Source organism: Zonotrichia albicollis, chromosome 11 (genome assembly GCF_047830755.1).
Source record: "Zonotrichia albicollis isolate bZonAlb1 chromosome 11, bZonAlb1.hap1, whole genome shotgun sequence".
NCBI classification, from domain to species: domain Eukaryota; kingdom Metazoa; phylum Chordata; class Aves; order Passeriformes; family Passerellidae; genus Zonotrichia; species Zonotrichia albicollis.
Window position 1 is genome coordinate 16,658,857 of NC_133829.1, and position 26,935 is coordinate 16,685,791.

The window sequence follows — 26,935 nt, forward strand, 5'->3', positions numbered from 1 at the left end:
GGCTCTGTCCCGCTCCTCCCTCTGTGGCCGGCGGGAACAAGGCTGCTTTCAGGAGCGGGTGTGGGTGGCGAGGGCCTCTAGCTCTTTAAGAGGGGAAAAATTGGGGTTGTAATCTGAGCAAACTTCTCCTTTCTGACAGGCGGGAGAAGTTGCAGGTCCCTCCCTCGCTCCGCTTTATTAAATATAGGAGTAGCGGGAGCCCGGGCTGGAGCAGGCGCCGGCCGAGGCGGTGCCGTCCCGCAGCCCCGGGGACGCGATGGGTGCCCGCGGTGGCATCGCCACCCCCGCTCTGCTGCTGCTGCTGCTGCTGGCCGGCCACCCCCGGCCCCTCAGCGCGGGACCCCCGGCCGGAGGTGAGTCCTGTCCTCAAACCGAGAGTGACAATCCTTGGGGATCGTCCTGTTCCTGGGAGAGCCGGGGAGGCAGCGAACACGGGTGACCCATGCGGGCTGTCCCTGCCGGGGTGGCGGTGCTGTCGAGCTGGCAGGAGCGCTGTGTTTTGGGGCAGGGCGTGTGGGGGAAGCGGGGGCTGGAGAGGAGCGGCTCGCAGGGCGGGGGGAGCCTCGCTGGGCACACGGTGTGTGTGTGCTCCGTGCTTCGTGTGGGACGCGGCTGGGAGCAGCACGGTGTGTGTGTGCCCCGGGCTCCGTGTGGGGTGTGTGTGTGCCCCGTGCTCCGTGTGTGTGTGTGTGTGTGCCCCGTGCTTTGTGTGTGTGTGTGTGTGTGCCCCGTGCTCCGTGTGTGTGTGTGTGCCCCGTGTGTGTGTGTGCCCCGTGCTCCGTGTGGGACGCGGCTCGCAGCGGCCGCGCTCGGCGCCAGGGGCAGCCGGCGGGGCAAAGGCACCGAGGCTGCCCCGCCAAGCCCAGCGCCGCCGGGAGGGAGCTCGCCAGCCCTCCGTGCCCATGTTTGGCCCTGCCACGGGAGCCGCCTGCGAGGGCAGCCCCTCTGCATCCCGGCAGCGGGGGCGGCTGTGTCCCCGCCCGGGCCTGCAAGTCAGTGAGTGGTTCACCTCTCCCATCAGCACAGCCCCTGAAGGGTTGTGGGACCACAGGCTGAGGGCTGGCAGCTCCGGCGGGACAGAGATGCGGGTTTTATACCCAGATTTCCACATGGAGCAGCCAGGCTTGCACACCCAGCTCTTGTCACGGCCGTGTGTCCAGCCGGAGCGTGCTGCCAGCCGTCCCACTCCCTCCCTGCTCCCTCCGTGCTCCCTCCCTGCTCCCTCCCTGCCTCAGCAGGCTCTGCGGGCTCTGTCCCACTGGGTCTGACCCTCCAAGCTGTGCCTGTGCTCTGACAGGGCACTGCATCAGCAGCATCTGCAGCTTTGAACTTGAAGGGCGATTAAAAAGCACTTTTGTGTCCCTAACTCACCCCAAAAATAATGTATCATTTCACTGAGCAGTGTCTCTTCCCCAAACTTCCCCCCAGGGACCGGGACTCTGACCAGCAGAGAGGCAGGAGCATGCTCTGAGCAGCTCCCAAAGGAATTACTGAAAACCTCCAGCCTTTTGCTTCCTAACCAACTACTGCATCCCAGCCTGTGCAAGGAGGAGGATGGTCCCAGAGCCCAGCCTTGTGGCCCTCAGCACCTGCAGGGCTGCTGTTGGTCTCCTGCTGTCCCCATTCCCTCCCAGAGAGCAGCTGGCCTCTGGGACATGCTCCTTTCATTACCTTAGGCCTTGTTCTTTCTATTTTTTGTCATGCACCAAAATAGGAGGGTGCCTGGCAAGCTGAGTGGAAAAAGAATCCCTTTTGTTAATGAACAGAGTGGTCTCCTTCCTCCCAGCCCTGACCTTTCCATCCCGGGATGGGATTTCCCCACATGGATCTGTTGCTTGTGCAGTGTCCCAGGTGGGTCTGAGGGCTGCCCTGGCAGTCCCAAATTCTTTTGTGGAGAAAGGGCTGGAGAAACCCCAAAAAAACCCCAAACCCCCATGGCTTTCACTGACACCCCCAGACTGACATCCCCAGGTGACTCCCCCATGGCTGTAACATGGCTCTGACCCCAAAAAACCCCCAAAACCCCCATGGCTTTCACTGACACCCCCAGACTCATCCCAGGTGACTCCCCCATGGCTCTGGGGATCAGTGGGCACCTCCCTGGTCAACACCTGGGGCTGGGGAGGAAAAGGGGCTTTACCCCCATTTTCAAATGCTGGTGACTGTCTCTGCACTGGGCTGGAACAGATGTGCCAGCTGTGACCCTGGGCCTGGGCAGCAGCTTCCCACCAGCCCCCTGCAGCTGAGAACATCCCTGCTGAGCCCAGCAGTGCTCATTCCAGCCGCTCCCATGGGCTGCCCACCATGGGACATCCCTTGTCCCCATCAGGGAGAGCCATGAGCAGTGTGCTGAGCGTGGGGCTGAGGTTTTGGGGTGAAGCCTGTGTTTTGTGTTCCCTCCAAGCTGAGGTTGAGGAACCCAGGCCTTTCTGCCCAGCCCAGCATGGGAAAAGTCATCATGCACTTCATCAAATACAGGATTATACCAGAAAGAAAAAACATTCATAAAACTTGTCCTCTTGACATCAGAGTGTGAAGCTTTATAAACTGTTTTTCGACAGCCTGGCTCCCCTCTGATCCTCAGTGAGTTTACCCACAGGCTGGGCTCCCCCTTCCCCAAAATTCCTGTTAGTGGAGGTTTGGAGTGAGGGAGAGGAGAGAATTGGATGTGTGGACTCCCCATGAGCAGCATTCACCCCAAGATTTCAGCAAGTGGTGCCAAAAATGTGACACCCTCCAAAGTTTAGGCAGACCCCAAGGCAGTGATGGGGTCCTGGGGAGGCAGGTGGGATCCTGGCATGTCCAGGATCCTGCCCATGGACAGGGAGCAGTGTCTGGGACACCCTGGGGTGTCCATCCAGGATCCCTTCTGCTCTCTCCAGGTTCCTAAGCTCCATGCAGCCACCTCGGCTCTTCCTTTCCTCCACTTTTGGAAATCTGACTGATTTATTCAAACTTTCTTTTTTATGGCCGCGCCACATGTTCTAAGGTCATAGCTCAAAGCAGCTGGAAAAGTTTCCAGCTGATGGGAAAGAACAGGAAAAATGCTGAAAAGGGGGGAGAACACAAACTGGTATCGTGGGAATCGAGGAGGAATATTCTTGTCTCACTCTTATATTTAGCAACAGAGAGCTGTGGGCAAAAATATAATAAGTACATTCCTGCAGGATTGCAGGACAGGGTTAAGCTCACCCCGAGGAGCTCACGTCAGGTTGAAGGCTGGACAGGAACAGGGCCTGGGAGGGGGAGCCTGCATGCCTAAATAAAGCTCCAAGCACAGACTGTTCACAGCAGGCCCTGGCCCAGCCCAGCCTCGGCTCCCCGGGGCTGCTCCCTGGCCCTTTCCAGGTGCTGGGCTCGCTCCATCTCCTTTTTGGGAAAGCTGAGTGTGAGCATCACCCCCAGCCTTCAGCTGGGACACTCCTGGAAACTCCTGTGCCCTTCCCAGCCCTCACCTGGGCATCCCAAGCCTCATTTGCCACCAGCCCCTTCACCATCTGCATCTCCAAACCCCTGGGACACAGAGAGAGGAGGTGCCCACCAGAGCTCCCTCAATCCCAAACCAGCCCTTCTGAGCTGTCTCCATCATGCCCTGTGTTTGGTTGGACACTGCCATGCTGCACTGGCATGGGAAAGCCCTCAGAGCTTTCCTGAGGTAAACAGACCAAAAAAAGGGAGGTCGAATTTACCAATATAATATATTGGTAATATATATAATATATATAATATGTATATATGTATTAAAAAATAAATTACCAATATAAAAATATATTGGTTGTATATATTATATATATATATATATATATGTGTATATATATATAACAAATATAATATATTGACCAATATAGCAGAATATTGTTAGGTATTGTTGTATGAGGATAATTTTGAGGATAATTTTGAGGATAATTTATCATTTTTAGTCTGTTGTATTGATAGAATATTAATATATTCCATGAAGCATATCCCAAATACGTTCTATGAAGTCAGAGAACCTTTCACAAAGCAAAGCAGAGCTGACAGTCAGGGCAGCACTGGGATCTGCAAAGCCAGGCTAAAATCCATAGGAGCAGGGGCTGCTATAGCTCTTCCCAACCCCAGGACAGGGAACATGCATTTGCTGCCTGGTTTGTCACCCATTGCCTGTCCTTTACCCTCAGGACAGACCAAACAGGGCCTCTCAGCTGGCACCAGGGTGGGGTGGGGGATGTTTGTGCCCTGGGCTGTGGATTCGGGAGGGTGACAAATGCCCATTTTCCATCCCCGGGTGTGCCGCCCATGGCTCCAGGCAGTGCCTCTGGGAGCTGCCCTGTGCCCAGGGACTGCCCTGGCTGCCTGACAGCCCTGAGAAGTGTTCCAAAAGCTGCTGGGAGTGGAGAGAGTGATGGGGCAGACATGGTTTGGAGGTGGCCAGGCCCATCACGTGCCTCCCAGACAGGGAGACAGAGGAGCAACACGGATCCATCACCATGACTCACTGGCTGGGGAAGGAGCTGTGAGTCAGCTGGGGATGGCCCTGTGAATCCCTGCTGCTACTTTTGCCCAAGTTTTGGCTTTCTGGAAGTTGTTTTTCCTCTGTGCTGCAGACAGGCGAGGCATGGGAGGGTTTGGAGTCACCAAGAGCTCATGGTGCCATCCCCAGCCGTGTTGATGGGTGCTCCCCATCCTCGACCACCTCACAGCCTTGGCATGGTGCAGCCCTGGCAGAGAGAGGGGCAGGCAGCAGGAATTTCCCATTCCCTTTCCCAGCCTCTGGTTAACTGAGCTTCAGAAGGGCTTCAAGGTTTTCAGCATCCCATCCCACAGAAATTTCTGAGCCCACCAGGGTCATTTCCTCTGGGAGCTTGGGAGAAGAGAGGGAAGTCTTGGCCCGAGGTGGATGTGGCTGAGAAAGCCCTGCAGCCCTGGGAGGGGATGTGAGCACCGGCCTCCACACCCCCACAGCCCCCCCAGCCAGGCCTCCCCCCGGGCTACAAATAGAGCAGGCAATTATTTTCTCTATAAACATCACCCCAGAGGGTGTTTCTCATGGATGGAAAAGTCAGGGATAGCAGGAGTGGGGAGGGGGACTTCTGGAAGGGTGGGGGAAGAGGACAGGACAGGACAGAGCTTTCAGCTCTAGAAGGAGCAGGAAAAAGAAAATACTAATTTTCTTTGCAGACAGTTTAGCATGTCAGCCCCAGAGGAGCAAAAAATGTTCTCTCTTTCCCCATCTCTGTCCGTGGAGACTTTTCTTTGCCCCTCACAGCATTCAGGATCACCTAAGGCTCATGCTGGCCGTGGTCCCTGGTGCCCTGTGGAGTGCAGGGTGCTGTGGGTACTGCCTTACCAGCACAACTAAAGCTGAATAACCCAAATTTACACATTTTACACCGCAATTGCACATTTCACCATCCCTCTTGACACATTTCCCCATCCCTGGACGCTGCAATTAAGGCAAGCAGGTATCTTCTGGCGAGGTTTCAAGGCTCCTGCTCGTGCTCATTCTTCTCCCACAGTTTTGGCTGATAACTCCCCCCATCCTGGCGCGTCGGGAGCCACTTGACACCAGCGGGGCTGGGAACCATCAGAGCCGGGCGGCTGGAGCCGGCCCCTGTGCCGCGGGCTGTTTGTTGACAGCAGGCAGGATCTCTCCGGTAACACCGAGCTGCTCCAGGCTGTCTGTGAGCATCCCTGGCCCGGCTGCTCCCGTCCCCCCGCCAGCTCCTTCCCTCACTGAGCTTGGGAACAGGCACTGGCAGGGATGGGGTTCAGGGATCTGCAGGTGGGATGTGCACCAGGGGCTGGCTGGGATTGTCCCCTCCTGTGCCACCCCATGCCCTTCCTCAGCTCTGAAAGCTTCTCCTCGGCTGGGTGGGGTGGGGAACACGGTGGCAGTGGATGCCAGGATGGGCAGGGTGGAGCTGGAAAACCTGCCAGCCTGTGAGACAGGGGAAGAGGGCTTGGGAGAGAGAAAAAAACAGAAAAAAATAGAACAAAACCCGACTTCGAGTGGTTTGGAAACCACGTCCTCTGGGGCTGATACAGTATTTCCAGGCCAACTTCTCCTGGCAGCGGGAGCCTGAGCGAGCCTGAGTCACGCTGCAGGGGACGGCACAAAAGCCCCATTGAGCCTCCTGCTTCCCCAAATCCTCCCACTTTCTCCCCCCGCTTCACTTCCCAGGGCAAACACTCCAAACTCTGCTTCCAGCTTGGGCTGATTCCTTCAGTCCCTCCGGAGCCATTGAGCCACGCATCGTTAAAAGCTCTGCATCCCTGCTCTGCTCCTGCCAGGCTCTGGGGGCACAGCTCTTCCCGACTGTGACCCTTGTGGGGGGTTTCAGGCTGGCTCCCAGCTCCTGGCCCTCCCCTCCATGGCTCTGCATCTGGCTGAGCAGGATCGCTCAGGAAATACCATCAGCTTTAGGGCTGTGCTTGAATCATCGTAAAACCATGCTGGATAAGCGATGGAGCTCTGGAGCTCTAGCCAAGCCTCCTGGACCCTGCTTTATGGCCTCCCTGCTGTATCACAGCTCCTAAGGATGGGGAAGGCAGGCAGGAGCAGGCACAGGCGCTGGGCAGGGCTTGGGGGCTGGCAGGACACGGGAAGGTACAAGCAGCCCCCTCCCAGACACACAGAATTAGCAGGGGGCATGTTCTCATGTTCTCATGTTTTCATGTTTTCCCCTGACCCCAGAGTCCGTGGGCTGTGAAAAGGCTGTTTTTTCCCCAAAGCTGTCAGGCTGGGGAAGGCGAGCGTAGAGCAGCTGGCCGGGGAACGGGGGAGAGGAACTGCAGGAATAAACACAGGAGGAGAGGTTCAAAGCAGCGTGGTGCAGCCAGAGGCCACCCGGGTGGGATGGGGGCGAAGCAAAGCATCCCTGGCCAGGACTCTCCTCCCACACCCAAAAGAAGGGTGATGGCACTTGTGGTGGTCGGCAGCCCTGGGAAGGTGACCAGAGCTGGGAAGGTGACCAGCCATGGCTTTCCTGGTGGTTTTGTGGGTGCTGCTTTCCAGCAATCTCTGCTGGCCAGCACTCCTGGAAAGCGGCGGCCCCTGGGAGCCCCGCCGTGAGGGAGGGCCAGATGGAGGGGGAGGCGAGAACCAGAGCACTGATTCCCATTGCTGGGGCTGGAAAAGCACGCACAGCCCTGGCTCAGGATGTGGGAGCAGCCGTCCCTGGAATCACTGGGACTGGGGATAAAAGGAAAAGTCCTTCTTGGTGCCAGGAGCTGTCACAGCAGGGATGGATCTGTGCCTGTGACACCCCATCCCATAAATCCTGAGGCAGAACCCCAGGCTTTCCTGAGGCAGGCACAAGGGAACTGTGGTGTGATGCCCACTGGGTTTGAATGCCCTTGATGCAGACTAAACCCAGCTCATCTCCATTGCACTGGGGTTCCTTACACCCAGGTGGGTGCTCAGCTCGGGTCTCAGGGCATGTCTGAAGGCAGCAGCCCCCCATTTGTCCCCCCAGCAGAGCCCCAGCCAAAACCAAGCGCTACGGTGTTTGCCTTAACCTCCTTGCAGGCTGCTCATTTCCTTCCCTGGCCATAAATAAAACCACACCATAAAACGAAGGGAATGTGGAGCATAATGAAGCCTTTCTCCAAAAGCCCATTGGATCCCTTCCTCCCGTGGCCCCTCCACCCTGTGTGGGGACAGGGGCACAGCCCAGCTCCAGCTCTGGGGGGCTGCAGATCTCATTGGGAATCAGAGCGCCAGGATGGGGACAAGGGAGCTGAGCCCCCAGGACCACCCACGGCGCTGGTCCTGCCCACCCAGCGGGACGGGAGCCTTGAGCTCACACTGCGGGGGGAGCAGGAGGGGACTGAGCTGCTCAGCAGCATCCCCAGCGCTCGGCAGCCACCCCTGAGCCCCTCCAGTGCTGTTCACATGGTCCAGCCCCTCTGCTGTTGGCATTGCCCTGAACCGCTCGGGTATTTTCATCCCCCAAATCTCTCCCATGTTCACATCCCCTGAACCCATTCCATGTTCACATCCCCCGAATCTCTCAGGGATTCACATCCCCCTAATCTCTCCAGGGTTCACATCACCCGAACCCATTCCATGTTCACATCCCCCAAATCTCTCCGGGGTTCACATCCCCCCAATCTCTCCAGGGTTCGCATCCCCTGGCCCCTCTGCCCTTTGCACAGCAGGTGAGGGTGCAGCACAACGAGGCTGGCAGCGGGTGACCTCACTACCTTAAAAGTCTCACAAATTAAAAAAACCATCCCCAAACAACTCGGAGGGCCTCCAAACCAGCTCCGTGGTTGAGGCTGTGGAGCAGGATGGCAGCAGGCTGCCCTGTGGCGGCCCGGCAGCGGGCACAGCCCAGGGGCCGCCTGTTGGCACAGGGGGATGGCAGGAAGGAGGGCAGCCGGCGGGCAGGGCTGCACCAGCGGCCGCACAAGCCCGGGGCTGTTCGGGCAACAAGGAGCTTTCACTGCCCGGCTGTTTTTCCACCGCTGGAAAAGCGGTGTGGCCGGGATGGGAAGCGGCTGCGAACACAGGGAGCCTTTCAGGGGGCCGCGTGTGTCTGCACGGGGCTCTCCTGGCACCGCTGCGCTCATTAAAGAGCTGCTTTAATGAATTCCAGTCCCCTCCCTGCAAACACAGCCGGTCCTGGCCCCCACCTGCCCCACCGCGGCCTGAATGGAGCCTTGTTGAGCATCCAGCCCCTCCCCGGCTCCACACCCGATCCTCGGGCAGGCTTTGCTCCCCTCCTTCCTCCTCAGCCTCGGTGTCCTGCCGTGGCCAGAGCGATGGTGACCCTGCAGCCCCTCTGGGGCTCGGCTGTACCCCGAGCTGCTCCTCTTGCCCCCCAGAATGCTGTCCTGGGATGCCCCAGGCTGGGTGGGAGCCTTGGGCAGGGCAGCAGCCTCTCACCAGCCCCGTGCCCTCCCACACGTCCAGGAGTGTCCCTGATGCACAAACCCTCCGTGCCCAGGGCTGCTCCTCTCTGCGCTGAGCTTTCCCTGCACTTCCCTTCGCCTGGGCCTGGACTTGGCTCCTTCAGCCTCCTACGTGCAGGGAAGGAGCTGGGAGAAGTTTCTGTGCTGTGATGCGTGTTAAAAACACAAAGGAGAGCCCAACACAGCCTCGCTGAGCCCCAAACACTCAGAGAGCGCCCTGAGCAGATGGGGATCCTCCCCAGGCCCTGCTCCTGCTCCCCCGGGCAGAAAATTCCCTGAACACCAAAGAAACAGCCGCTGGAGAGGCCAGACCAGCCGTGTTTTCAGCTGGAGAGCAGGGGAAGAGGGCCAGAGCTCCCGGGGCTGGCGCGTGGCTGGAAGCCGCTGGGGCAGGCCCGGCTCGCACGGAGCCCTCGCGGCTTGCAGGCCCAGGACAGGGGCCTTGCTCCCAGAGCCCTCTTAGAGCTCTTGGCTCATCTCCTTGTTTTATTCTGTGCAAAAAAAAAAGAAAAAAACCACCCCAAACCCAAGTGACACTGCAGTCTATAATCTGCTGGCTGCTGGCTGGCTGCTCGGAAACTGTGACGGAGGAGGCTGCTCTCGCCTCCTCGTCAACGCCTTTCAATCGGCTTGGCAAGGCACCCATGGTGATTTCCTGTGGGACGCAGCAAGATGGGAATGTCAATTGTTTTATCCGGGGTGAGTGGGACATCCGGGGTGTCCAACCCGTGGCCAGGATTTGGGGAACTCTTGCTCCCCATGGCAGGAGAGGAGGGGTCCCCTTGGGCATCTGCATCCAGGGATGAGGGGCACAACACTCCTGTGCTGTGATCGTGGCAGCCTTCGATCACTTGAGATAGGTGCTTTTGGGGCATGGGAACTCATCCTCATGGGATGATCCCAGGAGCTCACCTGAGCCTGCCCAAGATGGGGACGGGTGCCTGGAAGTCCCTGCTTGCTCCAGGTGATGGACTAGGATGGGGCGCTCTGTCCCATGGAGGCTCCTCCAGAGCAAAATGCATTTCCCAAAATCACCCCAAAAATCCTTGTTTTCTGCGTCTTTTCCAAAGTGGAGGGCAAGGAAGAGGGGAGATGGAGGTGAGAAGCTGCAGGTCCCTTGTGAAAGTGAAATGTCACAGGCTAAGTGGTTTCACATCCTGGCTGGGCTGATGAGGGAGGAGGAGAGTGGCCCTGAAATAAAGCAGGAATTTGGGAGGACAAACAACAGTAACTGCCTCTGCTGCTGGAGAAAAATTCGAGCGCCTCCTGGATCCGGGCAAGGGTCCTTCCTCCTCCCCAACAAACAGCACCACTCCCCTAGGCATCCGCACCTCTGGGAGCTTTTTATTATTAGAATTTTATGAGAGAACAAGGAAAACATTTCTGGCAGCTTTGGTGGAGTGCAGGCAGGACAAAATGTGCTGGCTGCAGGAGCTGGTGCCCCCTGGCACACTGGAAAACAAACTGGTCTTGCTGGAGCAGCCCCAAAGCCTCATCCCCAGCACCCACAGCGAGACACGGCCCAGCCCCTGGGCGGGCATGGGAGCTGCTGGTGGGTCCAGCCCAGCCAAGCTTTCCCTCCCTGTGAGAGCAGCCACTCAGTACCCATCTGAAAAACATTTTTGAATTAGGGGAAGCCACTAAAATGTAGCAAAATCCCAGTAGGAGCTGGAGCATGGAGCATGCACAGGGAAGCTCATTGGGAGCCAGAACATAACGTCCATGGATGTCTCTGGGGAGCACGTGTGCCTGTGGTTGTGCAAGGAGGGACAGGAACATTCCCTTTTCCACTGTGCCACGTCACTCCTGGTCACCAAGCCCCAGGAGAAGGCGGTGCTGAGAGCCCCAGCACCCACCACCACCCTTGGCCGCTGGGCAAGGCTGGTTTTGCTGGACCATGGGAAGGAGGGAGCAGGTCAGGGAAGGACAGAGCCCTGCAGAGAACAGAACAGCTCCTCTGAGTCACTGGCTGGGCTGGAGAGGACAAGGAAGCCAAAGTGCCCCATGCCAGCAGCCGGCACCCTGACAGCCTTGCCCTGGGCTGGGCAAAGGGCTTGGTCTTACAGCAAAGGCCAAATATTTCCATGGTGCCATTTCCTCCCTGTCCAGAACGGGTGGGGTGATGGTCCTTTGCAACACCCACGTCATCCTCCCAGACCACAGGGGAAAACTGAGGCACTTTCTTCTGCAGCCAGTGGCAGGAAATGATTTTTTGTGGTGTCCTGGACAAGGAGGTCTCCCCATTCCCAAAGGGCTCAGGAAAGCTTCCCCCAGGCACTGCAGGGCTTCCCTCTGAAGAAAATGGGAAAAGTTAAATCAGAGTGCTCCAACTCTGTCCCTGCCACGCCAACTTTTGCCATCACCTCTACAGATGGTCCCCTTCCAAATGCCTCAGTGACTGTGGCTGTCCTGCAGGGTTGGGTTTTCACTTAGTGCACCACCCTGTGAGCAAAGCCTGCATTGCCCATTCCCAGCCTGGTCATCCCACAGAAACTTGGGTAACAGGAAAATGCATCCTGGGAAGCAATTTTAAGAGCAGATGTGGGTGTTTATACCCAGACCTCGCTGTGCAGAAGATTGGTGTTACCCCAGCATCCAACATCCATCCCTGCCTCCTCCAAAAAAGATCAGGGGCTGGGACCCTGAAAACCAAATTCCTATTCTAGTTCAGCAAGACAGATCTGGGACCCCAAACCCAAGTGTAGTTCGCCCACTGGGTGATCTGATAAATGCTCTAGTAAAGCACAGCAGGAAAGCTTCACACATATAAACTCCAGCAGAGCCTGTGACTACATATGGACTGAAAATGTGCATTTGCCCCCGTGCCTGACATATCCTCCCCAAACATTTCCAGCTTACAGGGCTGCAGTGTTTATGCTTAAGCACAGAGCTTTGCCACAGGCTGAGCTGGAGCCAAGCAGGATGGGTGGCTGCAGGCCCCAGCCACACACATTTGACATGTGTGAGATGCACATGCATGCATTGAGTCAGCTAAAAACTAAAAGCGCTCTAAAATTAAGCCTGGCCACTCCCTGTACTCTTAATCCTGCACTCTCCTGCCTCTGCCCTGTGACACAGTCTGTCATTTCATGACCACATGCCATTGAGCTGAGTCCTCCAGGGCTGATGCACACTGGGTGTTGAACGTGTTCCAGCTGCATCTCCAGGCGCTCACTTTGAGCCAAGGTTTCCATCCACTCTCACATCCACCTATGGATCACTGGCACTCCTGTTTATTCCTCCTGCACTGAGGAGAAACACAATTCCTTTAAACAGAAGGTACTGAGGCCATGCCACAGGTTGCCCAGAGATGGGCTGCCCCATCCCTGGAGGTGTCCAAGGCCAGGTTGGACAGGGCTTGGAGCAACCTGGGATAGTGGAAAATTTCTGTGTCTTTTCCAAAGTGGAGGGCAAGGAAGAGGGGAGATAGAGGTGAGAAGCTGCAGGTCCCTCGTGAAAGGGAAATGTCACAGGCCATACCAGGGGACTGGGACTAGATGAGCTTTAAGTTTCCTTCCAACCCAAGCCCATTCTAGGATTTCTTTAGAAAACTCAGAAAAACAAACTCCGCAAGGGTCTTTTTAGACTGCTGGACTCCAGCAACCTGTCGGACGGCAAACAAGGGAAGGGCTGATGGATGGGCTCCATAACCACAGCATCCACCTGGACAGGGCTTGCAGGTGTCCTTCCCTGCCTGACCTTTCTCCCTTCTCTCCCCAGCCTCTTTCTTTGGGGACAGCTTCGTAGAGATGCCGCTGTCGGACGCGTCGCGCGCGGTGCGGCTGCGGCTGCAGCTGTTCACCAGCCAGGGCAACGGGCTGCTCTTCCTGGCTGCCGGCCAGCCCGACCACCTCCTGCTCCAGCTGCGAGCCGGCCGCCTGCAGGTCAGCACCCCCCGTCTCCGTGGGCTGGGGGCTCTGTGCCATGGCTCAAAGTGTACATATATGGGAGTGTGATTTCACAGAATCACAGAATAATGAGGTTGGATGGGACCTCTAAGATCATCGAGTCCAACCTATGCCCTAACACCTCACCTACACTATAGCATCAAGTGCCATGTCCAGTCTTTTTTTAAACACATCCAGAGATGGTGATTCTACCACCTCCCTGGGAAGAGCATTCCAGTACTTTATTATTCTTTCTGTGAATTTTTTTTCTGATATCCAACCTATCCCTTCCCTGACATAGCTTGAGACTGCGTCCTCCTCACTTCATCCAGTGAGAGCCTTGAAGCAGCCCAGGTTGCAAGGATGGAGGGCAGTGGGCAAGACAGGGCAGGGAAAGAGGAGCCAGCATCTGGCAGGGCTGCTCTGTGAGGGGAGAGGAAAAGCCCAGCTGTGGGACTGGGAGATGGAGGACCCCAGAGCTGAGACTAGGGTTTGCTGAGAATGAGTGAAAAATGGGCAGCCCAGCTGCCAGGACCCCCAACAGGGAGCTCCAAGAGGAGAGTGGACACAGTCTTGGGAGATTTGATTAAACACAGAGAACCAGGCTCCATGTGGGGAAGCTGCTGACCCACTGCCTGGGTGATGCTGGGGGTGGTCACGGGGACACCCTGACACTGGCACCCCATGTGCATTGCGTGGTCAGACACCACGGTGCACAGCACCCTCGGGTGTGAGGAGGTGAGACACAGAGGATCCAGGGAAAAAAAGAGATCTGCCTTGTCCCAGCTGGAACATGGGAAGCAATCAAGACAGAGCAATAAAATTCCCTGTTGTGGTTACGGTGTTGGCATCCACCATGAAGGAAAAGAGCAGGGAGCATCCGAGGCACACATCCTGCCTCTCCTGCAGGATGGGCTGGGCTACCAACCACATTAAACCAAAGCAAAAGAGCCAGAGAAGCCACTGGGCAGAGGTGTCCCTAATGCAGGCCATGTGTCTCACCAGCTAACCCTCTACTTAGGCAGGCTCCGGGCTGCTGCCCACGAGGAGCAAAGCCTGCTATTTCCCCTGCCAGTTCCTAGGGAAAGGGCTGGAAGCAGCCCAGGTTGCAAGGATGGAGGGCAGTGGGCAAGACAGGGCAGGGAAGGAGGAGCCAGCATCTGGCAGGGCTGCTCTGTGAGGGGAGAGGAAAAGCCCAGCTGTGGGACTGGGAGATGGAGGACCCCAGCCCTGAGACTAGAGTTTGCTGAGAATGAGTGAAAAGAGAAATTCAGAGAGCAGGATGAAGAGGGCAGGCCCATGGGGAGGATAAAGGAGGAGCACATCCAGAGGTGGAGGGGCGAACCAAGGGACCAAGACCCTTGCGAGCACCTGGGTGTGGGTCCATGCAGGTGCTACTGGAAGGGGGAGAGGTCCTGCTTGAGCTGAGGATTTTGTGTCTTTCCCTGCAGGCCAGGCTGCAGTTGGGCTCAGAGGAGGTGACCCTGCAGTCCCCAGCAGGGCTGCAGCTCGATAACCTGGCAGTGCACGACGTGGAGCTGCTGGTGGAAGATGGCAGGATGACACTGACCATCGATGGCCTCTTCAACAGCTCCGCAGACATTGCAGGGCCAGCGAGGGAGCTGGACATCCAGTACGGCCTCTATGCCGGCGGGACGGGCAGGCTGGACCTGCCCTACCTTGCCCAGGCCAGCCCTCCCTTCAGGGGGTGCCTTCACTTGGTGACATTCAACGGCCTGGATGTCCTCTCCCATCTCTCTGCTGATGGCAGCTCCAAGACCTTCCACCATGTCCAGGAAGGGTGCAGCACACAGTTCTCTGCAGAGCCGGAGGAGCCATTCGGGTTCCCGGGGCCACACTCCTACGTTGCTTTCCCCACCTGGGACGCAAGGCAGGAGGCGACCATCGAGTTTGTGATAACGACGAGCATCACCCAGGCACCCCTCATCTACCACGCAGGGCTGGAGAACGACTTCTTCTACCTGGAGATCTCCAATGGGCGCCTGCGAGGGTTTGTGGAGAAAGGGAACGGCGTCATCGTGCTGCACAACAACATCTTCATCAGCGACGAGCAGCAGCACTACGTCAAGGTCCACACAGACATCCACAAGTTTGAGATACTGATTGATTACTATGCTTCATCCACATCCAACCGGGGCATCAACAACTACCTGGACCTTCAGGGAAACCTCTTCATTGGAGGTATGGATGAAAAAGCTTTGCAGAGGTTGAGGGAGCACCATCTTTCTTTCATCTCATTGTGGACCATGACCAACCACTCATTTGTTGGCTGCTTGGAGGACCTCCGGATAAACATGCAGAGGAGGAGCCTGCAGGATGCTGTGATCACAAAGGACATCACAGTAGGATGTGGGAAGCAGGACCACTACTGGGACTATGAGGAGGTGTATGAGCAGGATAAGGCATCCACTTCCCCACCTCCAAATGGCTTTTCCGGAGCACCGGGGCTGGTGGTGGAGCCGTGCCGGCCTGACAACAGCTTCCCACCCGCCTTTGCCAACATCAGCAGGCTGCTGCACGTCAGCCCCCTCATTGTCTCTGAAGGGGGCATGGCCTACCTGGAGTGGAAACACGCCCAGCCTACGGTAGACTTGAGCCTGGCCAACATCCGTCAGTCCCAAATCCTCTTCAGCATCACCAGTGACCCCAGGCACGGCCAACTGGAGCTGGACATTCCCGGGTCCAGGAGCAGGAGGAAGTTCACCCTGTTAGACATTGTGAATCGGAAAGTCAGGTACATCCACGATGGCTCCGAAGGGCCCATGGACCAGCTGATGCTGGAGGTGACAGTGACCACCCAGCAAGGGGTCCCAGAGTGCCTGCGGCAGGGGCAGGTGTACCTGCTGCCCATCATGATCAACCCTGTCAACGATGCCCCACAGGTGATCTTCCCCCATGGGAACCACATGACAATCCTGAAGCACACGCGGAAACACCTGACCACCGACATCCTGCAGGTCCTGGATGATGACTCGTCCTGCGATGACCTCGAGTTCCAGCTGCACAATCAGCAGATGGAGGAGGGTTACGTGGAGCTAGACTTCCACCCTGGAGTGCCCATTGAAGAGTTCTCCTGCCGGGACCTGGAAGCTGGCAACGTGGTCTATGTGCACCAGGGTGGGACAAACTTACAGCTCACCTTGCAGGTGAGTGATGGCGCCGTGCCGAGCCCCATTGCCACCCTGAGGATCCTGGCCATTGATCCTGAGATCCGCCTGCTCAATAACACCGGCCTCTCCCTCTCCCAAGGAGGGGCTGCTCGCATCACCACGGCCAACCTGTCTGTGGAGACCAACGCCGTGGAACAACGGGTCTCCATCCTGTACATCCTCACGGAGCCTCTGAAGTATGGTGAGGTCCAGAAGCAAGGGAGCATGGGAGGGGAATGGAAAAAAGTTGAGTCCTTCCACCAACAAGACCTGGAGCAAGGGCGCATCCAGTATTTCAGCACAGACCCAGAGCACCGTCTGGAAGACAGCGTGGAAGAGGTGAGATTCAAAGTCCAGGTGGGGCAGAAGGTCTTGCCAAACAACACCTTCCTCATAAGGATTAAAAGAGCCACCATTAAGATGAGGACCATGGCTCCCCTCCAGATGAAGAATAAGCGGCACAGAAATATCACCAGCAAGGAGCTGGAGGCAATGCTGGAAGATCCAAACTCTGCCCCAGTTCCCTTCCACTACATGATCGTCCAGGCTCCCAAAAAGGGAAACCTGGAGCTGCTTGGCAACAGGCTGACTGAAGGCTTTGGATTTACTGAAGACGACCTGCAGGACAACCGCCTGAGCTACAGCGTGACCATCAGGAACTCCCAGCAAGCTGAGGACTTCTTCCAGTTCCGCGTCCACGCTGGTGAGCAGCACTCGCCCGTCTACACCTACAGAATCAGCATTGGTGGGGACCCCGATGCCCCAAATTTGACCAACGTGCTGCTGACCGTGCCGGAAGGCGGACAGGCCGTCATCTCCAAGGATCACTTGTTTGTGCAGAGCGTGAACAGCATGGACTATGTCTATGAGGTGATTGAGGGGCCAGCGCACGGGAGGCTGGCCTGGGCTGCGTCCCACGGCTGGGCCTCCCTGGAGGAGATCACTGAGTTCACCAACGACGACATCCTGCAGCGCCGGCTGCTGTACCAGCACGATGACTCCGAGACGCTGGAGGACGACATCCCCTTCGTAGCCATCAGGCAGGGTGAGGGCAGTGCTGGGTCTGAGGCCGAGGAGGTGAGGGGCGTGTTCAGGGTCTCCATCCAGCCCGTCAATGACCACAGCCCCGTCCGGGCGGTGAACAGAGTCTTCAACGTGGTGCGCAATGGGCAGCACCTGCTGACCACTGACCACATCGCCTTCACTGACAAGGACTCCGGCTTCTCCGACGCACAGCTGGTGCTGACCAGGAAGGACATCTTGTTTGGCAGCATTGTGTCTGTCGATGACAGGCGCCACCACGTCTATCGGTTCACACAGGATGACTTGAGGAAGAAGAAGATCCTCTTTGTCCATTCCGGCGCTGACCGGGGCTGGATCCAGCTGCAGGTCTCGGATGGCCTGCACCAAACCACAGCCCTCCTGGAAGTGCAGGCATCTGACCCCTACATCAAAATAGTCAACAACACAGGTCTGGTCATCCACCAGGGCACCCAGGGGAGCATTGACTCCTCTGTGCTCAGCCTGGAGACCAACATGGACATCAGGTCAGATGAAGAGATACGGTTTCTAATAACAACCCCCCCAAAGTGGGGGACTGTGCTGAGAGGGAACCAGCCAGTCATGGCCTTCTCCCAGAGGGACCTGCTGGCAGGAGAGATCTCCTACCACCACAACGGGAGCAGGAACACCCGGGATGAGCTCCAGTTCACTGTAGAAGCAAATGAGGTGGCAGTGGAGGACACACTGGCCATCAGTGTGTTCTTGGACACTCATCCTAGCCCCCTGAGCATAGTTAACCATGAGGAGATCTATGTTTTCCAGGGGGAAGCATCTGGGATCAAGGAGGAGGACTTAATGGTGAGTATCCCCTTCTCTAGTCATTCCCGATGCCTGTATGACTTCCCAGGCCACCAAACCAGGATGGCCACTCATGGGGCTCCGTTTTACTCCCACCTGCTCAGAGCCAAGGCCTTTGTCAGGCTTTGCCCAGGGAGCAAAGAGAGAGGGCTTCATGCATGGCCTCAGTAAGGTGGTTCTTGCAGTCCATCCCACAGCAAAGCTTTGAGGGATGGATTGCACAGCAGGTGGGCTGTGGGGCAGCTGGTAACTCAGTTACCAGCCCTCCCACTCAGGCCTCATTTCCCCCACACTCCCAGGTGACCCACGAAGAGATACCTCCCCAAGACATAGTCTACCTGGTGAGCAGCCCCCCAGCCTCCGGCTTCCTGGCAATGCTTCAGCACAGCCAGGACACGAACGAGCAGCCCAGCCTGGACCCCATCCAGTCCTTCACCCAGGAGGACATCAACAATGGCAGAGTCCTCTACCTGCACTCCAAGCCCAACGAGGAGCGTGACCAGTTTGTCCTGGACATCACTGCCCGCGGAGCAGACCCTCTGGAGGGGGTGACGGTCAGCCTGGTTGTGCTGCCCATCACCGTCCCCTTGGACGTCCACAACATCACAGTGCCAGGAGGTGGCTCTGCCACCATCTCCTCGAGCATCCTCCGCATTCCGAACGCCCACTACCCAGCTCTCGGCCTGGAGTTCAGGGTGCTGGAGCCCGCCCGGTTTGGTACCCTCCTGAGCAGCCAGCGGCCCGAGCAGGGCGGGCTGCACAGCTTCACCTGGAGCGAGGTACAGCACCCACCTGCCCACCAGGCTGCTTTCCCAGGGGTTTGGGGAGAGCCAGGGGTGGTCTCCAGCCCCCAGCCACACTGGGAGGTTGGGGAAAGCTGCAGGAGTCCTCTCCCCATCGGGAGGGATGGAGGTATTTGAGGTGGTGGGTTTGCTCTGCAGCCCCAGATACGGGATAGGGGATTACGGGGTGGGGATGCAGGCAGGGCACCCATGCTGGGCTCCAATTCTGCTTCCCACAGAGAATCTACAGGGCTGCCCCTGAGCTTGGGGTGGGTTGCCATCATCCTCCCAGGACGGTTCAGGGTCACCTCCCCAGAGGGGCCGGTGGGCTGTGTCCTCCGTGGAGGATCACCTGGCCCTTGCCCCGCAGGTGGAGAACCAGCAGATCCAGTACAGGCAGGATGGTCGCGGATCCCTCAGTGACAGTTTCACCATCCTGGCCAACGCCTCCGAGGTGTCCCGGCAGAGCCATGCCCGCACTGTGTTCATCACCATCCTGCCCCGCAGCACCAGGGCGCCGCGGCTGAAGGTCAACGCCGGTTTGCAGGTGAGGCTGGGAGGCCGCGGGGAGGGAACCGGCGTGGGGACCGCGCTCGGCGGAGCCGGGCTGCCGCCCAGAGGCGGACCGCGGGCAATGGCAATGGCAATGGCAGTGGGAAGGGAGGAGCGTTTCCCGCCGGGGCGAGGCTCGGGAGGAGGCGGAGAGCGAGCGGGGCTCGCCCGCCGCTGGTGCGGGGAGCGGCCGCGAGGTGGGAGCATCGCCCCGCGCTCCCGGCGCTGCCACGGCGGCAGCGGCAGCGCCTCCGCAGCCCTGCCCGCCCGCGGGATAATCCCCGGCAGCTCCCGGAGCAGCCTGCCCGCCTTTCACCAACTCAGGCTGGGATTACTCACTCAGTCATCCGGGCGGCTCTCACACCTCTCTTTACGTCCATCCCAGAAAACGGCAGAAGGGAAGAGGTCTCAGCTGCTGCTGAACTCCCACCTTCTGCTTCCAACCCCTCCCTGTCCCATTCGGGGTCGCTAATGCAAAATTCCAGCAAAGAATTTAGTGGGAAACACAGAAGCACGATCATGCCTCCCCCACCGCCCTGCACCCATTTTCACTATCCCAGATCTGCGATTTCTCAGACTGGCAGCTGGAAAGCAATCTACTCCATGGGGATCATCACACGGTTGCCTTGGAAAGGGTTCTGGGAGTCTGGACTCTGGAAAAGGTGCCTAAGGGGAAGAGGCTGCCCTGCCTGGCCCCAGAAACAGCCGTTCTGAGGGATACCAGCAAAGTTTGGGAGGTGCCCCCAGCCCCAGCTCTGTGCCTGCCCCAGTTTTCTCCCTCCAGCTCAGGAAGCTTCTGACCAAATCCCTTTTGTAGACCTGCCTCACCTGGGCCAAAATTCAGGGAGAAGTTGACCCTTCAGCTGCTGGGCCCATGCCAGCCCCTTTTCCCCACTGCAAACATCCAGTGTAAGCATGGCCTTCCCTTCCCCCCAGCCATCACGCTAAGAATAAGGGTGAAAAGACAGAAAAACCTCCTAAAATTAAACTCTGAGGCAGCAACTTGTCTGCTTTTCCACGGGAATGCCTTAGCACCCTGGGAAGAGTGACCACAGCTGCCCAGAGGAGCTCTGGAGCAGGGAAAGGCTTCCTTCCCCCAACGGGAATGATGGGAGAGGCCCGGCCCTGCCGTGTTTGTGCTCTGCTGAGGGATGACTTCAGTGTTTAAAGGTCAGGCCAGGCCCGGGAGAGGGATTGCACAAAGGTTTCCAGGGATGCCAAGGGACAACAGGCTGGGTCTAGGCCCCAAAGTGGAGCCCCTTGGGAAGGAGCAGCAGTTTTTGGGCTGGATCTGAAGGAAGGATGGCTGGGTGCCACCGAGGCAGAGGCTTCCACCACCCTGGAGCAGCCGGCCACGCTCCCCGGGAGCGGAGGCGACACGGAGGCTGAGCAAACACAAAGAGCCCAGAGTGAGCGAGCACAGAGCCAGGGGAAGGCTTTAATAATGCAGAGAGGACGAGGAGCAGGGAGAAATGGGTCAGCTCCTGCAGCGCGGGCTCCAGGCTGGGAGCAGAGCTGCTCCAGCTGCTCTGACTGTCCCTTCCCAGGGGACAGCGGTGCCCCAAGGCTGCCATCCCTCCTGCTTTGCCCACAGGGAGTTTGTTGTGGCTCCAAGCCCCCAGTGTGAGTGCAGTTCCAGCTGCTGTGGGTGCTGGGGAGAGGAGGCAGCCCAAAGAGCTCAGTGAGGCTCCTGTCTCAGCTGTGTGTCCAGCAGCACTTCCCCCACCCTGCCTCTCCAAAGCTGTGTTTTCCAGCCTGCCTCTGCCATCCCGTGGGGACTGCTGAGGGATTCAATTTCTCTGTCGGCACCCACACCCACTCAAGCAATGTTTTGGGTTAGGCCAGCTGAAAACTGCAGGAAAGAGCTCATCCAGCAGAGCACCTCCTCCAGCGCCTGCCTGGGTGTTGTCCTGCAGATTCCTGAGATGCAGATTTCCAAGGTTCCAGCCCCATGATGCTGTGGGATGCTGCACATCCCGCTCCTCCACCCCACAAGAGCCCTGGCACAACTCCATACATGCACCCCATGATTTCCAGGCATCCTGAGGGCAAAGGGCAGCTCTGGGCTGTGTGGGCAGAACCTGTTTGGCAGCACAACATTCATCCCTGTGGTCTGCCAAGATGGGGATGTGGCACAGGGTCACGAGCAGGGAAAATCGTTGCCTCCAGCTGGAGATGGGAGATGCCAAGGCTTTGGGGTGGCAACGTTCCCACGGGAGGGTCAGCACCACTGGATGGGAGGAAGTGGTCCTGGGAAATTCCTCAGTGGCTCTGAACTCAGCCACATATTTGTCATTCCTGGAGGGTTTGCTGGGACAGCAGGCCTTGCTGCAGCTTTGTGAGGGGGCGGTGGGATGGAAACTGGGACACTGGGACGGGAGCAGGAGTGAGCAGAAACACCCAGCCAGGGGGAGACAGGGCTGCTTGTGGTCACTGTGTGCCCAGCAGCAGCTTGTGCACCCCACTAAAACATCTTCCCTGCAAAGCAAGGTCCCAAAGGCACAGCCCTGACCCAGGGCACCGTGCCCTCTTCCATTTCCAGGACCTGGGGAAACTGAGGCACACTTGCCCTCCAGCAGACCCAGCTGTGTGGCACGTGCTGGCAAACACGGCAGCGCTGACGCAGGGCTGGGCAGAGGCCAGAGGCTGGAGGCATCCCCAGGAGGCAGACAAGGCGCCCTTGTTGGGCTGGGATGTGCTCTGGCACCCAGCAGAGCGCTCTGAGCTGGGATGGGAAGGGGGGGAAAGGTGCCGGGGGTCTGGCAGGGGGATCTCAGCCTCTCCCTGTCCCCCAGCTGCGGGAAGGGGCCACGGCTGTCCTCAGCCCCCACATCCTGAGTGCCGAGGATGAGGACTCCCCAGCAGAGGAGGTGACCTACTCCATCCAGCCCCCGGCCAACGGCAAGGTCGTGCTGCGGTCAGCGCCCGGCACGGAGCTCCAGAGGTTCACCCAGGCCCAGATAGACAACGGCCTCGTCCTCTTCGTGCACCAAGGTAGGGCAGCACTGAGTGCCCCAGGCCCCTGCACCACCCCAGGGTGGTGGGGACACTGTGCCAGCACAGAGGATGCCAACCCCATCCCAAAAAGCCCTGATGGGTTAATGGGGAGCTGCATCTCCTCTGGCCCCACAAATGCCCACGTCTGTGCTTTCCACAGGACCCCTGGATGGCGGCTTTGCCTTCGATCTGTGGGATGGTGAGAACCTATCTCCTGGGCACTTCTTCCTCATCAGGGCCCAGAGGGAGCCTGTCATCAGCCTGGCCAGGAAGCAGAGCCTCACGGTGTGCCCAGGTGGGTACCAGCACGTTCTCCATCCTCATCCAGTTCCAATGGGGCCCCCCTTGGGACTCCTGCCCTTGCCCAAGCACTGCTGAGATGCCCCTGGCAGAGGTTGCAGGTGGGTGGAAAGGTGACTGGTTGAAATCCATAGTGGATGTGTCTTCCAGGTGCCCTGCAGCCCATCACCAGCCAGAACCTGCAGGCAGTGAGCAACAGCCCCACCAGCTCCACCGCTCTGTACTACAGCATCGAGCAAGCCCCACGCCTGGGCAGGCTGACCACCTCACGGGGGGAGGAAATCAGGAACTTCACCCAAGCCCAGGTGAGATTTCAATTCCTCCAGCCCCCTAGAACCCCAAACACAGCCCTTCATCACCCCCCACCACACATGGGGGTCCCAGTGTGAGCCCCACCACAGGCACCTGATCCCAGGCAGGAGGCAGCACAAGGCTCCAGCCGTGCTGTGACTTTCCCAGCTCTGCCAGCAGCTGCTAAGAGGGATTAAGAGCTGCTGCCCCAGCCTTGGATTTAGCACTGGGGGAGGCTGAGGGAGCTATAATCCCTTTTCCTAGGCCATCTCCCTGCTGCAGAGCCAACCAGCCTGGCTGCTGCTGAAGGGAAGAGCCAAGCATGATTTTTTCACTCCTGCTCTGGAAAAACCCTTCTCCTATGGGGCCAAATTTTGCAGGGTCCAGCAACGGTCTTATTTTATTCCATCACTCAGAGACACATAGGTTTACCCTCCCTGGAAGCTCCTCTGTGCTATGCTCACCCTCAGAGCATGCTGAGCAAGCTCAACCATTCCTCTGAGCCTAAGTTCCCCTAATTGCTGGGAGAAACATCACAGAGTCACAGAACAGTTTGGGTTGGAAGGGAGATTAAAGGTCACCTTGTTCCCCCCCACCACAGACAGGGACACATTTTACTAGATTGTTCCAAGCCCTGTCCAACATGGCTTTGAACACTTCCAGAGATGGAGCAGCCACAATTTCACATCCTGGTCAAGAAACACCATGAGCTCTCCCTGGTCACTACCATGCCATGGCTAGTGAAAATCCCCATTTCTTACCTAATGACAGCTTAGTTGCTCCATCCCAGAGTCAAGGGTTTATTTAAATTTTCAGGTGGACAGCGAGCTGATTTTCTACCAGCACGAGATGCCAGGCCAGCCCTTCTGGCTGGCCCAAGATGCCATCCGCTTCCGTGTGGTCACTCCCACGACCATCTCAGATTCTTTCATCCTCCTCGTCCTGATCTCCTTCGAGGAAAATTGTCCCCAGCGCTCGACTCGGCTTTGGAAAAACGCAGGTAAGGGTAGGATGGAAAAGCATGGGATAAACCAGCTCTTCAGGAGGGCTTGTTTGTCTGAAGAAGACAAATGTGCTGTTCAACATCTAAAACTGCATCCAATTCCTTCTTCCATCACTGCAACAAACTCTGACCAACTTTCATTCATTGATTCTTACTCCTTTTCTCTCCAGGTCTGCAGCTCACAAGGGCTCAGCAGGCTGAGATTGACACCTCGGTGTTGGATGCCTCCAACCTCCTGAGCAGAATTCTGGTCCCTGAGCGGGCTGGATATGATGTTGTCTTCCTGGTGACAGAGCCACCAGCTCATGGACAGCTCCTGGTGGCCGGTGTGCCCCTGGAGCAGTCACGGCCGTTCTTCCTGCAGTCAGACCTGGCAGCGAGGCGTTTGGTGTACGCCCATGGTGGGGACAGCGTCTCCAAAGACCACTTCAGTTTCAGGGCGTGGCTCCAGCCCCAGGAACAGCGGTCTGTCCGTCCTCCACAGGATGGGGTGGTCATCTCTGAAGCATTCAACATAACAGTGGCCGGCAGAACCGCGGCACCGCAGGTGGTGAAGCGCCAAGGAGTGCTGCAGGCCCCGCCAGGTGCCGTGGTCACCTTGTCACAGGAGTACCTGGACGTGGCAGACGCGCTGGTGTCCCCACAGGAGATGGTGTACAGCGTCCTCCAGAGACCCCTCTCTGGCCACGTGGCCAGTGCCCACGACCCACGGGAGCCCATCAGCCGCTTCACCCAGGCAGATATCAACGCTGGCCGCGTGGTGTTTGTTGCCACTGGGAGCCCTGCCCCAGGCTCCTTAGCCCTGAGCCTCTCCAGTGGCCACCACCCACCCATCCAGACCTCACTGGAGATCAAGGTGCTGCCTGTCCTGAGCACCACTGCCAGCCCAGCACTGCTGGAGGTGCCCCAAGACCTGAACAGGGCCCCCGTGTCCCAGCATCACCTGCTGGGTGCCGCACCACGAGGGGCAGGGAATGTCCTGTACAGGATCACCAGGGAGCCCCGATTTGGACAGCTGCAAGTCAACCAAAAGCCATCACGGGGCTTCTCACAGAAGCAACTGGATCGTGGGGAGGTGACGTTCACCTTCAGTGACCTCAGGTCCCCTCAGGATGACTTCCAGTTCGTTGCCATTTCACGGGCAGGGAACAGGAGCGGGGTGGTGAACGTGACCGTCCGAGCTGCAGTGAAGACCCGAGCGGGCAGCCTGTGGCCCCAAGGCACCACGGCCCTCCTGGACACCAGTGTCCTCGATGCCAGTGAGCTGGCCAACCACACCAAGAGCATGCCGGTCTTCAAGGTCCGCAGGGCGCCCCGTGCCAGCCGTCTTGTGAGGGTGTCCAGGGATCCAGGACAGCCCACATCCCCCATCGAAACCTTCAGTCAGAGTGAGCTGGAGCAGGGGCTGGTGGGGCTGGAGGTGCTGGATGCTGGGGACACCCAACAACCCCTGCAGAGGGACAGCTTTGTCTTCGAGCTGGTGGCTGATGGCGTGCCACCAGCGCTGGCATCCCTGGAGTACGGCATCGAGCCCTACAATGCCTCCAAATCCTACGGTGTCACCCTGCTGACAGTCCCACTGGCACCCTCACCCCCAGTGCCCCGTGGCACAGCACGGAGCAGCCCCAATGCCAGCGAGCTGGGCATGTCCCCCACTCCCTGGCTGGCCCCCAGTGCCACCACTAGCCCCAGCCCCGGGACGGGGGGCACCTTCCTCAGCTTCATTGAGGCCAACATGTTCAGCATCATCATCCCCATTTGCCTCATCTTCCTCCTGCTGGCCCTCATCCTGCCCCTTCTCTTCTACCTGCACAAGCGCAACAAGACGGGGAAGCACCACGTGCAGGGCACCCCCAGCGCCAAGGCCAAGAACGGCGCCGTGCCAGACCACGAGACCTTCCGCAGGACAGAGCCCGGCCAAAGCATCCCCCTAACGACTGTCACCACCCTGGAGGGCAAGGGCACGGGGCCCTCGCCCCCGGGCACGGGCTCTGGGGCACCTCCGGACCCCGAGCTCCTGCAGTACTGCCGGACTTCCAACCCCCCCCTGAAAAACAACCAGTACTGGGTGTGAAGGGCTCAGCTGCGACCACCGGGGCGCCCAGCCCCTCCTGCAGCACCACCAGCCACCTCCTCCCGGCTCTCCTCCTCCTCCTCCCTGGGAGCTGGCATCCCACACATGCAGGAGGGCCCTGGGGATGGATGCAGGGGCTGCTGCTCCAGCCCACCTTGTAGCCCCACATCTCCTTTGGGCAGGGGAGGGGGGCACTGCATAAGCAACTGGGGACAGGCAAAATTCCTGAGCTTTGCTGGGAATTGCTGACTTTGGGTGCTCATTTGGGCCACCTGATGGAGGCCACAGTGCTGGGGGGCACCTGATGGCACTGGTCCCCACAGAGCCACCCAGGCTGGTTCAGTGGTGGCTCCTGTGAAGGCAGCACAGTCACCACTGGGGTGCTTTTCACAGCTCTTGGTAAGAGGTGGAGGGTGAGGAGCAGCTTGCGCTGAGTCAGGCTGGGGATGAAGCTGCCCAAATTCCCCAGGGCTAGGCGAGACACTGAGACACTGAGACACTGGAGCAGAGGCTCAGAAAATATTCTGTGGCCAATGCCAGGGGAATTTAGGAGTCCCTGCCCACTTGGAAAAACACCCGCCTTGCTCTTTCTCTACTTGCCGTGTGCTGCATGAAGCCAATTGCACCGAGCCCTGGGGGGGTTGCACAACAGGTAGGCCTTGGCAGGGAGGGATGGCTGGAGCTCACCTGGGCAGTGTGAAACCAGAGAGGAGAGCAGAGGAGCGGAGCCAGCACGGTTTTCCACTGTATACTCCAGTATGGCAGAAGTAAACAGAATAAAGTGCCTTTTCCAAGGTGCATCACTGTTTTCCTAAGCTCTCTCCCTTGCCAGGCCTGTTTTAAGCTGCTGAGCAACATTTGGAGGTAATGGACCATATTCTGGGCTCTTGCTCAAATTTTCCCCAGCCTGGAGTCTTAAAAACTTAAATAGAAACTGTCTGAGGAAAAACTGAGCGCTGAGCTCAGGAGGGGACCCAACAATAATACCCAGTGCTGCTGCAGCTGGGAATCTCATCACAGGGCACATCCTGCTCACACACGTCTGGTGGGAAGCCAACATGAGCCCCCAGGGACTGGGGGGACCACTTGCACCCCTCTCACCCAAGATAAAATCCAGCCCATGA

At 58.2% G+C, this 26,935-nt stretch overlaps 1 protein-coding gene across 1 annotated transcript; it reads left to right on the top strand.

The window, feature by feature from the left end:
- Window positions 1-26,659, top strand: CSPG4 (chondroitin sulfate proteoglycan 4). The gene is made up of 10 exons (XM_074549537.1): window positions 1-353; window positions 12,616-12,779; window positions 14,234-17,812; window positions 18,112-18,591; window positions 18,965-19,141; window positions 21,942-22,140; window positions 22,304-22,438; window positions 22,594-22,748; window positions 23,551-23,734; window positions 23,908-26,659. Exons 1-10 carry the CDS (start codon window positions 257-259, stop codon window positions 25,809-25,811), a joined length of 7,074 nt encoding a protein of 2,357 aa, XP_074405638.1. The 5' UTR covers window positions 1-256; the 3' UTR covers window positions 25,812-26,659.
- The last annotated feature ends 276 nt before the right edge of the window (window positions 26,660-26,935 follow it).

Coding starts and splice junctions, on each gene's coding strand:
- CSPG4 (XM_074549537.1), top strand. CDS start 257: ATGGGTGCCCGCGGTGGCATCGCCACCCCCGCTCTGCTGCTGCTGCTG. Junction 17,813..18,111: donor TCAAGGAGGAGGACTTAATG/GTGAGTATCCCC, acceptor CCACACTCCCAG/GTGACCCACGAAGAGATACC. Junction 22,141..22,303: donor CGTCCTCTTCGTGCACCAAG/GTAGGGCAGCAC, acceptor TGCTTTCCACAG/GACCCCTGGATGGCGGCTTT.